General features: G+C 43.6%; 1 protein-coding gene across 2 annotated transcripts in view; it reads right to left on the bottom strand.

The window, feature by feature from the left end:
• The window catches only part of prkd1 (protein kinase D1), a 54,031-nt gene that overhangs the window by 13,535 nt on the left and 21,925 nt on the right, over positions 1 to 18,571 (bottom strand). Inside the window, exons 2-6 of one of the 2 annotated variants that reach the window (XM_067366781.1) lie at positions 13,365 to 13,503; positions 5,886 to 6,017; positions 5,628 to 5,788; positions 5,318 to 5,341; positions 1,972 to 2,179 (exon numbers count right to left, since the gene is read on the bottom strand). In XM_067366781.1, the coding sequence (XP_067222882.1) occupies positions 1,972 to 2,179; positions 5,318 to 5,341; positions 5,628 to 5,788; positions 5,886 to 6,017; positions 13,365 to 13,503 (664 nt within the window). The remainder of the gene's footprint in view (positions 1 to 1,971; positions 2,180 to 5,317; positions 5,342 to 5,627; positions 5,789 to 5,885; positions 6,018 to 13,364; positions 13,504 to 18,571) is intronic. The other variant, XM_067366782.1, reaches the window with a different exon arrangement.

The raw sequence follows: 18,571 nt of genomic DNA on the forward strand, positions 1-18,571 counted from the left end.
TAACTGAAAATAACCTATTTATTTCCAGCATGCATGAAATTAAACATTCAACATGAAGTATTTTGGTAACACTTTACAATAAGGTTCATTAGTTAAACATTAGTTAATGTATTAACTAACATGAACTAACCATGAGCAATACATTTGTTACAGTATTTACTAATCTTCGTTAACGTTAGTTAATGAAAATACAGTTGTTCATTGTTTGTTCATGTTAGTTCACAGTGCATTAACTAATGTTAACAAGATTTTAATAATGTGTTAGTAAATGTTGATTAACATTAACAAAGATTAATAAATGCTGTATAAGTGCAGTTCATTATAGTTCATGTTAACTAATGTAGTTAACTAATGAACCTTATTGTAAAGTGCTACCAGTATTTTTATATAGCAGAAATAGTAAGTTGTATGCTAATATGATATTTCTAATTCAGCCAATAGTTGAATAATCATACTGTTTCATTTTATATATGTTTAAAAAAAAAATAGTATGCATTAAATTAAACATTCAACGAAGTATTTTTATATGACAGAAATAGTAAGTTTCAAATTTCTATTTCAAATTTAGCTAGAGCTTCACGATGAATTGTTAAAAGTTCGACAACAATTTGGCTATGTCTATTAAACCTTTGACAAGTACAGTCATAGTGATTCAAATCTGTGTAGGCACAGTTGACATGTTGCAGTATAAAAGAGATTCACAGTCTTTTCAATGGCACAGTATTATTATTTCTGTTCCAATAATTTAAATGATCAAAGAAGTACTTGGATAAAAATGTAAAGTTTGGATATAAAGACTGATGCCTACAGTAGCGATCCTAACATGACTCTTCAAATAAAAATTGTATCAATTACATTGTTTCACCAGTAGGTGGCGAAAAGTGACTGTTAAAAATGTATTTGTCATTGAATCATTCATTCAAGAGATTCATTCAAAAAAGCTGATTCATCCAGTAATAAAACAAGGCCCTGTCCCAAATGGCAACCTAAACACTTGCGGTCTTCCTACAAGTCGATACGTAATGCCTCTTTGACTGTCGGGAAGATGTCTGCTGTGGAGCTCGCACCAGTGCTGCAAAAGTGTGCATTGAGGGCGCATATCGACTGCAAATGGGCTGCTCGAGAGCACCCTTCTGAAACCTAAAATTGACAAATGGGACACCCTTTGGTCTTATGGACTTAACAGACATGCGCACACGGCAGCCATTGTAAGTCCACAAGACCGTAAGTGCTATGAAGTGTGCCATTTGTGGCAGGGCCCAAGTGAAGTCTTTATGAATGAATCACTGAATCATTGAATCATTCATTCAAACCAGTTGTAAAAAAATAATTACAAATTATTTTTTAAATATAGACTGCAGCAATAAACATTTTGCACACAAAACCTCTAGTATTTTTTTTAAGTTGTCTATTCAGAATTGTGGGAGAATGATGTGATGTTAAACAAACAAAATCGTGATTCTCAGTTATCCAGAAAGATACAGGTCTAAATTCAGCCAATATTTGCATAGTCATATTATTACATATTATTATTATTTTTTTTTAAATAGTAGGCAATATACAGTTTGCTAGTATTTCATTTTGAACCCAGCCCTACTGAGCTTCATTCTCTGCCTAATAAAATGCACCGAGCACATAATAGCAAAACATCATATCTGCTCGAGGTATTATAGTCAATATTATATTAAACACAGTTGTGTACTTATTCTAATTTGTGTAATTAGTTTTATAGATATTGCGAATAAACTGCAATCATTTTTTGAGAAAGTAATGAGTCCAATGGGGGCTCAGATGAGTTAACAATTTTTATTACAAAGAATTCAAATTACATGGAAACATCAGGATCAGAGGGGATTTAGACGAGGCACATTAATATGCAAAGCAATAAGATATTAAAACAATTACTGTATGACAATAAAGACAATAATTCTCCAGCAGTAGCTAGCTTGAAATGTAAGGATAAGCTCCTACCTTTGCACTGTAGTCCCTGACGGAACAGGCCCTTGAGGAGCTTCTTGCAGTGCTGGCAAACGGTTGGACGTGTGTAGGAATGGATGACAAATGTGTGTGGCACCTTTACTTTAGACAGCAGGATCTTGTCTAACTCTATTGGCCGACCTATATAGGACTGAGAGTTGGAGCGGCCTCTTCCAGGAAAGAAGTCTGATGGTGTCTTTTGCTGTGGACAAATAATGTAGATTGTAGAATATCATGACATGCAACTGATATAGACATTTTATGTAAGAAATATAGGATATCCATAGAACACAAGGGCTATATTTCACAGGTTCGACTGTGTTCTCAGTACATCAGTATTTTTAATAAATGTCAGGTCAGGGTAAGTGTCACACTTATATTGGGGCACGGTGTCACGTGATGAATTTATTTATTTTATGAATTATACAATTGTTCATCAAACCAATTCTGAAGTCTGATATTTTTGTGCTGTACCGTCTACATTTTTTGCTGTTTCATGAATTGTTTTAGGTTTTATAATTGTTTTACTGTGTGCATTTTGCTGAAGAGCCCATTGTGACAACTTATCCCAATACAGTGTGACAATTGGGGCATGTTGTCACAAAAACAACTGTATCTTTTTTCCTGGGCAATATGAGTTTAAATGTTTAATAGATTTTAGCCAATACTTTAAGTAAATATATTCATAGAGAAATTAACTTCCAAAAATAAACCCACCCTGAGAGCTATTCACTGAAGTAAAGCATGTAGCATTTTTATGACTGTGCTTTTTAGTGATAAATCATGCAAATCATGTTAAATAACTATTATCAAAAGTAAATAAAAAGGATTAATTTGTCACACAAGTTCGCTGGTATTAACCCGAGCCAAGCCAGCACCACCCCGCTCTCGATTAGGTGAACAAAAACACAAGGGCTCTACGAGGTTCATGCTGAGGGAGATTGTTGTATATGCTGAGCTTTGATGAATTTGCATCAACTCAGAACAACAACTTTCTCATCAAGCTGATCTTTAATGTGCTGCTGATTGGCAAAGATGCAGATGTCTTACCACCTGTTGTGAATAGATCTGACATCACGCAGGTGTGCATAATCAACTATTCAATGTGCTCTAAAGAAAGAAAATGATCAATAGCTTCCTGTTGCCATGTTGTATACTTCACCAAAGGCCTTAAGTAGATTCATGTAATGGGTAAGCTAATCTTACAGCTCAATTCAGCTAAAGTACAAATGCAGTTCATTTGCTGTAACCTGTCTTAGGTGTAGGGAATAGATTAGAGAACAGCTAACAGATGTCTGATTCTGACATCAACAGCCGATTAACAGTTTTCTTCAAACAAACTCTACATGTGTACCACAACATTTCTGGTGTCAGGTGAAAATGTCTTAACCTCTTAGAGAAAAGAACATTATGTCTGGCTTAATATATTTAAAAGGGGCAAACACTCAGAACTCAGTTTCATTGTAAATGTGGCAACAAAAGATTAGACATAGATAAATCTAGAAACTGAATAATGTTTTAATATATATAAAATACACTTTTATTCAGCAAGGATGCATTCAATAGATCAAAAGTGACAGAACAAACATTTCAATTTAAATTTTTAACATTTAAATTGTCACAAAAGATTTCTTTTTCAAATAAATGCTGTTCTTTTGAACTTTCTATTCATCAAAGTCCTGATGGAATGTTTCTTGAGCACCAAATCAGCATTAGAATGATTTCTGAAGAATCATGTGACACTGAAGACTGGAGTCACAGGAATAAATTACCATTTTATTCAAATAGAAAATAGTTATTTTAAATGTTAATAATATTTAATAATTATTTCACAGTATTACTGTTTTTACTGTACTTTTGATCAAATTCAGCCTTGGTCAGCAAGAGATTTCTTTCAAAAACCTTTAAAAAAATCGAACAGACCCCAAAACTTATGAATGGTAGTGTGTATATACACCGATCAGGCATAACATTATGACCACTAACAAGAAAAGTGAATAACACTAATTATCTCTTCATCACAGCACCTGTTAACAGGTGGGATAAATTAGGCAGCAAGTGAACATTTTGTCCTCAAAGTTGATGTGTTAGAAGCAGGAAAAATGGGCAAGCGTAAGGATTTGAGCGAGTTTGACTGGGGCCAAATTGTGATGGCTAGACGACTGGGTAAGAACATCTCCAAAACTGCAGCTCTTGTGGGGTGTTCCCAGTCTGCAGTGGTCAGTATCTATCAAAAGTGGTCCAAGGAAGGAACAGTGGTGAACCCGCGACAAGGTCATGGGTGGCCAAGACTCATTGATGCACGTGGTGAGCGAAGGCTGGCCCGTGTGGTCCGATCCAACAGACGAGCTACTGTAGCTCAGATTGCTTAAGAAATAGTTAATTCTGGTTCTGATAGAAAGGTGTCAGACTACAGTGTATCACAGTTTGTTGAGTATAGGGCTGCATAGCCGCAGACCAGTCAGGGTGCCCATGCTGACCCCTGTCCACCGCCAAAAGCAGCAACAGTGGGCATGTGAGCATCAGAACTGGACCACGGAGCAATTGAAGAAGGTGACCTGGTCTGATGTATCACATTTTCTTTTCTCATCCACATCATGTGGATGGCCAGGTGCATGTGAGTCACTTACCTGGGGAACACATGGTACCAGGATGCACTATAGGAAGAAGCCGGCGGAGGCAGTGTGATGCTTTGAGCAATGTTCTGCTGGGAAACCTTGGGTCCTGCCATCCATGTGGATGTTACTTTGACACGTACCACCTACCTAAGCATTGTTGCAGACCATGTACACCTTTTAATGAAAATGGTATTCCCTGGTGACTGTGGCCTCTTTGAGCAGGATAATGCACCCTGCCACAAAGAAAAAATGGTTCAGGAATGAGAGTTTGAGGTGTTGACTTGGCCTCCAAATCCCCCAGATCTCAATCCAATTGGGATGTGCTGAACAAACAAGTCCGATCCATGGAGGCCCCACTTTGCAACTTACAGGAATTAAAGGATCTGCTGCAGACATCTGCAAATATCTTGGTGCCAGATACCACGGCACACCATCAGGGGTCTAGTGGAGTCCATGCCTCGACGGGTCAGGGCTGTTTTGGCAGCAAAAGGTTGTCCAAGACAATATTAGAAAGGTGGTCATAATGTTATTTCTGATCGGTGTATATATACATAATATATAGTACAGCCAAAGATATTCAAACAGTAAATATTAATAATAGACGCTTTTCTCTATCACCCCTTTATCAAACAGGTTTGATTTTTTTCATATTGCATACAACAGGGGGTGTATGACAGACAAAATATCACAAGGTGGTTAGTTAAAGATGAATTAGTGCCTACCTCCATGCTAGGACTGACAGGAGACTGGGCAGGAATGAAAGAAAGTGTGGGGAGAGATAGAGAGAGACAGACAGAGATTGAGTTGTGTTAATTAACAGGACACACATGGGCATAGGGTGAACAAACAGGCCAAATCTACAATCTATTCTATATCAATAACATCTGAGATTATTAGGACAAAATCTGTTGAAAGATTCATATGGTCTTTATTATATATTTGAACACTTAGATTTGAGTATACTAGATTGTGACTGAGGGAGGGAACATCTGATACAATATGGTGTGGATCTGATTTTGACATCAAACTCACCAGTAAAGCTTCATCAGAGGTGCTGGGAGATGGTTCAGCAGACACAGAGCGAGTGTTGGTCAGGCCGGTGAGGGACACGTTAGATAGTCGACGTTTACGGATGCCGCTGCAGTTGTTTGGGATTTTAAAGGCACACCGTTTGTGGTAGTTCAGCCCACAGCCTAACATAAAGATAGTGACAAAAGATTATCACATTGTGGTCTATTTCTTTCTCTAATGTAATCTGACAGAAGTTTAGTGGAATGTTTAGACATTTACCTTCACACTTAAGACCCTGTCTCACTAAACCCCACAGCATCTCTCCACAGTGATCACAGAACGCTGGAGCTCGATATGAGTGAACGAACAGAGCGTGAGGTCTGATCTGAAAATCCTCCACAGTAGCTGAGGCTAAAAAGTTTGAAACAACATGCACAGAAGCAAAATGTAAATTTCATACATAACTATTTCATATAATTTTTTGTGTCGCAAAAATTTTTTTTGTGAGCATCCCTGTTAGTATTTTGTAATATCCCTTTAAAAAAGCCAGGTTCCTAATGACATCGTCCACCAGGAAGTGACATCAGCACTTCATCACATTAACAATGGATTCGATTAATTCTGTGATGTTTTGTTCTATCAGCTTGTTTGTCTCACTCACTCAAAGCATTCCAACCTTTTCAGGGTTATTATCATTAACTGAAACTAAAACCATAAAAAGCACTACTTGAAATAAAATATAATATAAAAAATATATATATTTCTCATTTTTATTTAGTTTAAGTAGAAGTGCTAAAATAACTAAAAATAAGTAAACTGAAACTAAAGCTCAATAAAAACATTTTTAAAATTTAAAAAAAAAATGAAAACAGAAATATAAATTTAATTCAAAATAATAACAAAAAATATATAAATGTATATCAATGATACTAAAACGACACTGACCCTCTATATAAAATTATACAAAAGTAAAAGATGGTTAAATATACAGTATAAAAAATAACTTAAGATTAAAATAGGTTGACACTCGTGTATGCTCTAAATTCTAACTTTAGTTCTTTTTCACCCTGTAAGGCTCCCAGCTAATTAAAGCTGTAATTAATAAAGTGCCTGAGCTTGACCACAGCATATTTCTGTGCTGCACACTTTCATTAAAAATGAAAAAAAAAAAAAAAAGTATTTATTTATTAATTTATTTCATTTATTACTCACCCTCATGTGGTTCCACACCCGTAAGACCTTCATTCATCTTCGGAACACAAATTAAGATATTTCTGATAAAATTCGATGGCTCAGTGAGGCCTGCATTGCCAGCAAGATAATTAACACTTTCAAATGTCCAGAAAGGTAATAAAAACATATTTAGTTCATGTGGGTACAGTGGTTCTGTCACGATCACCGTCTGCCCCTGTCAAGTTTCGGACTACATTTCCCATCATCCCCCCTGTCAATCACATGCACTCACTCCACCAATCACCTGTTGCCACATACAGTCATGCACACTCCACACTAATCACCACACCCAGCTGATACGCATTACCTGGACTATAAAGGACTCACACATACACCACCTCACCGCGAGGTCTTGATTACTCTGGTATCACTTCTGAGCGTTTATATTCCTGTCTGCCTGTCTGTTGCCGTTACTGTCTGTTCCCTGTTATTGACCCGTTGCTGCCTGTCCTGACCCTTGCCTTGTCTACCGTCCTGTGAATGATATCTGCCTGTCCTCGATCTACTGCCTGTACTCTGACCACGACTCTGCCTGTTCCTTGCTGTTCCTGTCTGATCCTGATTGACCCTGCCTGTACGACTACGATATTCTTAATAAAGCTTGCAAATGGATCTCTGTCTGAGTCCCGCCTCGTTACAGAAGACCTCGCCCCCACCACGATCCAGCAGCTTTCCCGGAGGATCTCTACACGGTATGGACATTAATCAATTATTGTTGTGGAGTACGCAGGGCACACGATCACTGGAGGATTACATCACAGAATACCTGAACATTGCATATTATTCAGATCTGCCTGACTGTGCACTTATTGACTTTTTCTGCGATGGTGTCAACCAACCACTCAAAGAACAATTAATTCGTGAGGGACCCCGTTCTTCTCTTAGTCATTTCCTGGACTATGTGTTATTGACTGTTGGTTCTCCGTTTACCGTGGGGGTCGCGGAGGAATGCGACACCGAGATAAACCACGTAATGGCCGCTGCGCCAAAGGACATTCACAAAATGGCGGCTACCACCATAACAACACCGAGCCACATCTCCGCTGATCGCCCAGAGCCACGTCACGCCTTCGCTGATCGCCCAGAGCAACGTCACGTCTCCGCTGATCGCCCAGAGCAACGTCACGTCTCCGCTGATCGCCCAGAGCAACGTCACGCCTTCGCTGATCGCCCAGAGCAACGTCACGCCTTCGCTGATCGCCCAGAGCAACATCACGCCTTCGCTGATCGCCCAGAGCAACGTCACGCCTTCGCTGATCGCCCAGAGCAACGTCACGTCGCCGCTGATCGCCCAGAGTCACGTCAGGTCTCTAGATCAGTCCGGGAGTGGAGAGGGTTGCGTTCCAGTGTGACCGATCCACCGTTGATTTCAGTCCGAGCAGCTGGCATCCCCAAGTCTCCGTCGGCTGCTTCGCTCTCAAGCCCGCCGGCCGCTTCGCACTCAAGCCCGCCGGTCGCTTCGCACTCAAGCCCGCCGGCCGCTTCGCTCTCAAGCCAGCCGGTCGCTTCGCTCTCAAGCCAGCCGGTCGCTTCGCTCTCAAGCCAGCCGGCCGCTTCGCTCTCAAACCTGCCGGTTGCTACGCTCTCAAGCTCGCCGGTTTCAACGCTCTCAAGCTCGACGGTTTCAACGCTCTCAAGCTCGCCGGTTTCAACGCTCTCAAGCTCGCCGGTTTCAACGCTCTCAAGCTCGCCGGTTTCCACGCTCTCAAACACGCCGGTTTCAATGCTCTCAAGCTCGCCGGTTTCAACGCTCTCAAGCTCGCCGGTTTCAACGCTCTCAAGCTCGCCGGTTGCCATGGACTCTTGTTCGTCGATTGCAGTGGACTTATGCACCCTGGACGCGATGGACGAAATGGCTGCTTTGCCAGTGCCCACGGGCAAGATGGCCGCCCCTGCGGTGCTCAAGGATGCAGGGGTTGTTCCAGCCATTGAGTCCGCTTCAGCCAGTGAGTCTGCTCCAGAAACCGCTCCAGTCGGTGAACCATCGCCTCATCCTCGGAAGAGGAGGAGGAGGAGGAGGAAGGCTCCATCTGTTCTTCCCCCTCTTACGTCCAAACGTCTTGTCCTGCCGGCGCCACCTGTGCTCCTCGCTCTGCCGGCGCCACCTGTGCTTCTTGCCCTGCCGGCGCCACCTGTGCTTCTAGCCCTGCCGGCGCCATCCACGCTTCTAGCCCTGCCGGCGCCATCCACGCTTCTAGCCCTGCCGGCGCCATCCACGCTTCCAGCCCTGCCGGCGCCACTCAGGAGTCTTGCCCTGACGGCTTCACCCACACGCCTGGCCCTGCCGCCGCCACCCGAACCCCTTGCCCACGAACCTGCGACGGGCCCCGCTGAAATCCCTAAGAACTTTTTGGGGGGGGGCAGTATACCTAGGGGTGGGGAGTTTGTGGGTGGGAACCCTGCACGGCCGCGGTCATCAGCGGTCCCTGAACTGCCCAGACCACCTGACCTGCCGTGGCCGCCTGAGCCACCTGACCTGCCCAAGCCACCTGACCTGCCGTGGCTGCCCGAGCCGCCTGACCTGCCGTGGCTGCCCGAGCCGATTGAACTGCCGTGGCCGCCCGAGCCACCTGACCTGCCGTGGCCGCCTGAGCCACCTGACCCGCCGTGGCTGCCCGTAGCACCTGACCTGCTGTGGCTGTTCTGGAACCTGCATTGGAGATTCCGTTCCTGTCAGCTGTTTAATCTCCAATGCACCCACCCCCCCTCCCTTATTGGTGTCATCTACGGCGCGAGGTCGCGCCTTCCGGGAGGGGGGCGTTATGTCACGATCACCGTCTGCCCCTGTCAAGTTTCGGACTACATTTCCCATCATCCCCCCTGTCAATCACATGCACTCACTCCACCAATCACCTGTTGCCACATACAGTCATGCACACTCCACACTAATCACCACACCCAGCTGATACGCATTACCTGGACTATAAAGGACTCACACATACACCACCTCACCGCGAGGTCTTGATTACTCTGGTATCACTTCTGAGCGTTTATATTCCTGTCTGCCTGTCTGTTGCCGTTACTGTCTGTTCCCTGTTATTGACCCGTTGCTGCCTGTCCTGACCCTTGCCTTGTCTACCGTCCTGTGAATGATATCTGCCTGTCCTCGATCTACTGCCTGTACTCTGACCACGACTCTGCCTGTTCCTTGCTGTTCCTGTCTGATCCTGATTGACCCTGCCTGTACGACTACGATATTCTTAATAAAGCTTGCAAATGGATCTCTGTCTGAGTCCCGCCTCGTTACAGGTTCAACCTTAATATTATAAAGCGATGAGAATACTTTTTGTGCGCCATCAGATTTTATCAAAAATATCTTAATTTGTGTTCTGAAGATGAACGAAGGTCTTACGGGATGTGGAACGACATGAGGGTGAGTAATAAATGACATTTTTGGGTGAACTATCCCTTTAAATTACATTTTTAAACAGACTGTCTAAAGGATACTGAATAGCATGAATATCCCCTGTGCCTTGCTCAAGCACAGCAATATTATATAAAAGTATATATTATGATATTATATTATATATTAATTACGAAAAAACAATTTGTGCAAAAAGAAATGCTGAAAGATGCTTAAGAGAAACACAATTAAGTAACATAATAAAAATAACAATGTCACTGTACCCCCAGCAGCATGGGGACTTTTACCCCAAATACTATCCTTTCATTTATTTCAACATTTACTAAATACATGTTTGACATTCAACCAAAGTGAAAATGGTGAGTCCTTTGTCTTTAAATATGTGATATTTTCAGGTATTCTCATTAGCTGCGAAAATTTGCAACATTTGAAGATCAATGATTCACTTCACTTTAACAACCGCAATTACACATCACAATTACAGAATTAAAATTGATTTGATCTTTTTCATTATGCTCAGCTAACATTTCTAATACTTGCAATTAACATGATTTGTGCATTTTATTTGAAGTGGCTTTGGTAAAACTGTATCTATGTAAATCCTTGGTAATTCATTAAAGGATATGCAATACCTGATGAGAGACTTCAAGGTTTTGACATCCTTAAACTCCGAGACATCTGTTATTTGTTTATAATTGTGGTTGTTCAAGTGAAGTGAGTCATTCCAATTTACATCTTAAAATCATAATTAAAGTTGTTTTCCCATAACAACTGACATAAATAACCACATTTTTGTTTGCATTATTTGGACTTTCAACTTCATGAGGGAATTTGCTTCGCTCTTAATCCCAGCAGCACTGAGTAAACATATCATGATTAAAAAGGCAAACAAATGTTGCAGAGGGAGTTATATCTTTATTTTATGAACCGTCCTCTTTCGAGCTCCCACAAGGCATGTGTATCTTTGGGGTGCAGATGGATGAGAGGGTGGGCCAAATCCAATCTATCAATGGCCAGTCTGGCATGCTATGGCTGTCTCCACAGATCTGCCACAAGGCCTGGGCAGCAGGCTCTCTGGCCTTGCCGAATTCTAATCAGATGGGCAGACCGTGTGTCTGTCAGGGTTAATGGGCTAGAGATGGTGGTCCCTTTAGAGGGGGTCGTGGTCAAGCACTAATTAAATGAGTTGAGCTTTAAAATACGACAAAGAAGCAGATTCAAGCCGCATGATATTTCGCTTTGAAGCATGACCTCTAAAAATAATACTCGCTCAAAAACCTGTGCACCACAGCATAATTATCCAGAACAGAACGAAATTCAGAGATATGATGATTTTTAATTGCCATCCAAACTCTTCCAAACAAACCCAGCTTTATTTATATTTGCAAATTGTACTATGAAAGGGAAGCTTTTGGGGTGGTTGGAGTGTTTTGATTGGCTCTTGTTGGCTGCATGTTGACAGGACCAATAGCGGCTGAGTGGTGAGCGCAGCGGGAGAACTGCCTGACTCAACGCACGCATGTTGCCTCCTCTCCAACATGGCTTCCCCTAGCACGCTCAAGTAGAATACATTCTGATTAGCCATTCTGCAGCTAAATTACCTCAATTCATTCAAATTATTGTTTTGCCTTTTGTTTAAAGGCCAAGATATGTTTGCAAGTTGAACTACCTGTAAACTGTCATTAAATGCTTCAGGGAAATGAGTATGATGCTGAAAAGGCATCCTGAGTTGACTTAATGCAAATACTTGTTTTTCCCGTCTTTTTTTTTCCCTTGCTTCTGGTGGAAATTGGAAGTTTTCTGGCCCTACACACTCTGGCATGCGATTCCTAGGTGAAATGGTTAGGAATCACTATCACTTTGGCACACTATAGTATATGCATAGTTCTTAATTCTTCATGAATATTCACATACGGTTATTAATCCAGCACATTCTGTCTAGCACTTGTATTTTAATGCACTTGCTCTGTTGCAATTATGTTGATCTAGGCACAGCCAAACATCCTGTCAGTGCGTTTCACTGGAGCCAACCCGTGGTTACTCTAAATTTATCCAGCAGAAAATAGACTTCAAGCAGACTTTAAGAACCACAACAGACTGGGTAGAGACCCAACAGAGAAAGCGTAGGTCATATTTTCATGAAATGCTGCTCTTTTTAATTACTGTATGAGATATTGTCAAAGTGATAATCTGAAAGATCATCGTTTATTGGCCCATTCGTTGCGTCTTTTTTCCGATTCAGGCCAATTACATAGCGTTCAACTTGTGCTTTGAAAACCATATGGTGAGCAAAATCAGGTTTTCCTCTAATGCCATTGAAGAATTCATTTGTAAAATAATAAGTTTACTTAATTAGTAAAGGAAAACTATGAGCTGGAGCATTGATTTCAGTAAGACGCAATTTACTTTTGCGTCAGTAACCGCTGAAATTATACCCTACGAGAAACGTGATGAGACAATCGCACAGGGTACCTCTCAGGGGTTGTTGACCTTACTTATGTGACAGTTGTAAAACTCTTCTATGTTACTTTACAGTGAAAGCAGCTGCCAAGTGTGTCACTGAGAAGTGTTACTCTGGGCTCCCAAAGGCTTGTCTATGAGAATGTGTGCATCTGGGTGTGTTAATCACCTGATTCATCTTGTCACAGACACGCACATGTACAGAGAAACACACCAGACCTAGAGAGGCTGGTGGGTGGAGGAGGTGTCAGTCCCTGCTTTATTTTGTCAGAATAGACTTCACTCAATTACCTGACATAGCAAAGGGAGGAGAGGGAGAGGAAGGGAGGGGAAGGCCTGCCAAGTGTTTGGAGAAACACTTTAGCAGTGTCAAATGCGATACCTCCATCGCTTCCTCAGCAAATCAACTCCGGTTTTCACACCGGGTGCGGCATCAAAACTTGGATGCGCATCAACTTTTCCTGAGTGGGAAATGGAAAGACTAAGAGACAAAAAACAGTCAGAAATGGCACAGGAATCGCACTCGGGTGTGTGGCAGCAGACTGCAAAAACTTTGGGGGGTGTCGCAACAAAGTCACAGTGTCTTGTCTAACTGATCTATAAAACAATGTGTTACGCCACAAATAAAAAGACGATAGATGCACATCTGCATCTAGGGCATGACTACATGCTGAGCAGAAACTATTGAACACTGCACTTACCTGACAAGACGACTTCCACCAGGTCCCCCTCCATAATTTCAGCCGCACACCTCACCAACTGAAGAATGTTTTCAGAGTTTGGATCATGACGGAAAAGAAGAATCTTGTCATACATCCCATAGAAACCACATTCTGGGAACTGTTAACGGAAGAAAATTATGTCTGTCAGGTATTTTTTCTAAGTAAAGACTATATTGAGTGGGTGGAGTGTAGTTTATGATGGTTAGCTTACATGAATTGCTCGTCTGCTGATGCCAGACATATAATGCATCTAAAAGCCCTGCCCACATATTCAAATTACAGACATTTCTCTTATTCAGCTATTAAAAAGTACTCAGAAACTGCATTATGATCATTCATGAGACAAACCTTATGACAAAAACAGATTTATAGCATTAAATGCTTTTAGTTTTTTCTTTTTTTCCCCTCTTTTTTTTGACTGCTCCAAAACAGTTTTACAAACAGCAGCCTCGCAATCAATCCAATGTCAAAAGAAGAGAGCAACATATTGACTGACCCATGTAGACCGCTGGGGAAATGGCTCACTAGCCTCATTCCCTATTGATCCCTGCTGGGTTGAGTTGCAGCAACACTGCAGAGAAGGCCTGCATGTAACGGCAATTCAAACCTACACAATTCACAAAGGGTACTCACATCTAAGCTATTTGGGTTTTATTACACCACAAACAAAGAGATCACAAATCTTTATATTATATTATAATATAATATAATATAATATAATATAATATAATATAATATAATATAATATAATATAATTAATATAATATAATATAATATAATATAATATAATATAATATAATATAATATAATATAATTATATTATATTAATTATATTATATTATATTATATTATATTATATTAATTATATTATATTATATTATATTATATTATATTATATTATATTATATTATATTATATTATAATACTCACAACTGTAGAGGAAAAGCGGTTTGGGGAATGGGTGGATTATATTATATTATATATTATATTATATGTGACCACAAAACCAGTCATAAGGGTAAATTTTTTAAAATTAAGATTTATACGTCATCTGAAAGCTGAATAAATAAACTTTCCTTTGATGTATGGTTTGTTAGGATAGAACAATATTTGGCCAAGATACAACTTTTTTGAAAATCTTGAGGGTGCAAAAAAATCAAAATATTGAGAAAATCGCCTTTAAAGTTGTCCAAATGAAGTCCTTAGCAATGCATATCCACTCACAAAAATACATTTTTGATATATCTATGGTAGGAAATTTACAAAATATCTTCATGGAACATGAGCTTTACTTAAAATCCTAATGATTTTTGGCATAAAAAAAATTATCATTTTGACCCATACAATGTATTGTTGGCTATTGCTACAAATATACCTGTGCAACTTATGACCCGTTTTGCGGTCCAGGATATTATATTATATTATATTATAATTATATTATATTATATTATATTATATTATATTATATTATATTATATTATATTATATTATATTATATTATATTATATTATATTATATTATATTATATTATATTTATTATACATTTTTGCACTTTGAATGGCATTTTGGTTAATTGTTATTCCTGTCATTCTCATCAAACTTCCTGTGTTGTGGCCAATTCATTTCAAATTCCAACTCATGATTTTAAAGTCATCCAGATCTTACTCAACCTTGTCATGATTGAATTCTCTTCATACTTCATAAATACTTTTCTAGTTTTGCAACCATGCAGCTGAGAATATGTATGTGCCTGTATGTATTTAAATGTACAAAGTTTCAGGAAGCTGCTTCAAATGAGATTTCTGAAGAGGCATCTACAGAGAGCAAAGTATGGCACAGAGCTGAATAGGAAGTGAACGAATGTGGAAAAAATCCAATTTCTAAATAGAGACACCAAACAGCAGTGACTAACATTGAGAAAGCAACTGCAGGATTATAAAATGTCTCCATCCAAGATATCTGGATGCTAACAGACCGTGAAAACATATGATGATTATCAGACTAAAGGTTAACAGATTGAACACTAATCGTTCGCCTTGTTCCCAATCCAGTCAAATAGCCGTGTCACATTTATTCACAATTCCAAATGTGCCATTTTATAGTAAGATCCTCTAAAGAGCGTTGGATCAGAGCTAATGTTTCAGGCTTGATTCTAACCAGTGCACTGGTTTGGAGAAAATAGAGATATGACTCTATCATTGTTCCCTTTCGATACTTCACTCGTACTGCGTATGGGGAAAGGTCTCCCTTTTTCCCCGCTGCTGAAGCCTTTTTCAATAACGCAGTGTAACTGCACCGTCATTGGTTCACTCATAGACAAGTTGTTGAACCAATGGCGGCGCGGCATAGCTGCGCGGCCTATGGCGACAAAGCGCGCGAATATTCCCGCCGAAATGGGCGGGGTATAGGGCTATATAAGCAGGCGTTTCGCCATAGGATTTCAGTGTTTTCTCCTTCAGCGACGACATCTACTTCTCTTCGCTGATCTCCGCCTGAAGCCGAAGAAGCTCGCCGCCTTCTGCTCTCGCCGCCGTCTGAAGAGGCTCCCGCAGCGGACTCGCCTGGACTCGCCGGTGGAAGAAAGCGCCGGCGCCCTCGCGGACTGCAGCTTCTAGCGCCGTCGCCGAGCCGCCGCCTCCCGCTTCCCGCTTCCGGCCGCTTCCTGTGCGTCCCCTGCCGCCATCCGGCGCGCCGCCTGAGAGCTTCATCCGCGGCTTAAACGCCGCTCTAAAAGAGCGATTTCCAGCGGTTTTCACCGCTTTAAGAGCTTCCGCGGCCCTCGCCGCTCTAAAAGAGCCACCCAATTGCCGTTTTCACGGCAGCGGCGTCTCACGATGCCCCGCCACTCATGTGGTACTTGCAGGGCCCCCTGCACGACGACGATGGACACAGCGAGTGTGTCGCTTGCCTGGGCAAGCCCCACGCAGACGGCGCGCTCGCTGGAGACTCATGCCCGCACTGCGAGTGTATGAGTCTCGCTTCCCTGCGCTCGCGGGTCGCCTTCTTCACTGAGGGCGATCTCGCCGCTCGCGCCCTCCCGTCTCCTTCCTCCCGCGGTCCGGCGAGGAAAAGACAGCGGGGTAGAGCGACTCAGCGCCAGGAGTTGAGCGAGCTCACGCCGGCCCAGCCCCCGCGTGCCTCGCCCTCTCCTCCCAGGGAACTCTCTCCAGTTCTGTTCTCTCGCCCTGAGCAGCGTCCCTCCGCAGAAGCGAGTGACCTCGTCTCATTCGGGGGAACAGACGACGAACAAGACGACTCCATGTCTCTTGCGGCTTCCGAAGCGGAAGGATGGGCTGGCGAGCCGGAAGACCCCGCTCCACCGCCTCCCTTGGAACCCATCGAGCATGGCCAGGGCATGGATGCCGAGCTCTTCCGCATCCTGTCTAGAGCCGTTGAAGAGCTGGACCTCGAGTGGGCCCCTCCAGAGGAGCCGTCTCGCAGCCGCCTGGACGAATGGTTTCTGCCAGGCCGCCGCCAAGCACCTCGCCAGCGTTCAGCGCCCTTCTTTCCTGAGGTCCACGAAGAGCTGACGAAGTCGTGGCGCGCTCCTTACTCTGCCCGCCTCCACACTACGCACCGCTCCGCCCTCACCGCCGTCGACGGCGCCGAGGAGAAGGGATACGAGCGCTTGCCACCCCTAGATGAAGCGGTGGCTGCTCACCTCTGTCCTCCCGCGGCTGTGGGTTGGAAGACGAAGAGGGCCCTTCCTTCCAAGCCCTGTCGGACCACCTCTACTCTGGCTGGACGGGCTTACACCTCGGCGGGCCAAGCTGCCTCTGCGCTCCACACCATGGCCATATTTCAAGCATTCCAGGCCAAACTCCTCCGCTCTCTGGATGAGTCTGGAATCGACGCGCCAGCCTTCAAAGATCTCCGCAGCGCCACGGATCTTGCCCTGCGAGCTACGAAGGCTACGGCCCAGGCCATCGGTCGTTCCATGGCCAGCCTGGTCGTGTTGGAGCGCCACCTGTGGCTCAACCTAACGGAGATCAAAGACCTAGACAAGACGGCCTTCTTAGACGCCCCGGTCTCGCCTTCTGGTCTCTTCGGGCCTGCAGTGGATGGCTTCACTGAGCGCTTTACTGCCGCGCAGAAATCGTCTCAGGCTATGAGGCATTTCTTGCCTAAGCGCTCCAGCTCCGCTTCTGCGTCTAGCCGCCCCAGGACTGCGCCGGCTCAGCAGAACAAACCAGCCCCACCTGCAACACAGGCAGCGCCGCCCAGGAGCATCGCCAGCGCTCGCGCCCTGCGAAGCGCCCTCCCTTCCCGAGGCGCCAGGGACCCCGGCCCAGGATTGTGCTGGACCCGGTGCCTCCGAAGTCGTCCTGATTCGTCGGACAGGAAGAGGATGGGGGACCGTCCCGTTACGACCGGACCACCCCAAAAGCTCCCACGGGTAATTTCCCCTCCGCCTCGTTTATTTCCGGGCGTGGGAAACATACTCCAAGTGACAGCTGGGCCCACACCTGTTGCGCCCACTCCAAACGCCGTTTTCACGGCGGACAAATTTTTACCTCATCACAAAAAGAGCAAATTTCCTCTTCCACCCCTCGCGGTGTACGACCCTCTCAACGGCGGTCTGTCACCCAACATTATTCAACCCCTAGCCACTCGGGCCGAGGCCTGGCAGGCCATCCCCGATGTGTCAGAATGGGTCATGGGGATCGTAAACCAGGGCTACTCGCTCCAGTTTGCACGACGGCCCCCCCGCTTCGCCGGGGTGCTTCAAACATCGGTCAATCCGGACGACGCTCATGTCCTCCGGGCCGAAGTCATGTCGTTGCTGGAAAAAGGAGCTGTGGAAATGGTTCCTCCGTCAGAGAGCGAGACAGGCTTTTACAGCCGCTACTTTCTGGTCCCCAAAAAGGATGGCGGTCTCAGACCCATCCTAGACCTCAGGCTTTTGAATCACTCCCTCACGAGACGGAAGTTCAAAATGCTGACGCTGAAGCAGATCCTCGCGCACATTTGCCCCGAGGACTGGTTCTGCTCGCTGGACCTGAAGGATGCGTATTTTCACATCCAGATAGCCCCCCGTCACAGACGATTCTTGAGATTCGCATACGAAGGGGTGGCATACCAATATACGATCCTGCCCTTCGGGCTGTCTCTGGCTCCCCGCACTTTCACCAAGTGCATGGACGCGGCGCTTTCCCCTCTGAGACAGATGGGAATCCGGGTTCTGA

Source organism: Chanodichthys erythropterus, chromosome 18 (assembly GCF_024489055.1).
Source record: "Chanodichthys erythropterus isolate Z2021 chromosome 18, ASM2448905v1, whole genome shotgun sequence".
In the NCBI taxonomy this organism is placed as follows: domain Eukaryota; kingdom Metazoa; phylum Chordata; class Actinopteri; order Cypriniformes; family Xenocyprididae; genus Chanodichthys; species Chanodichthys erythropterus.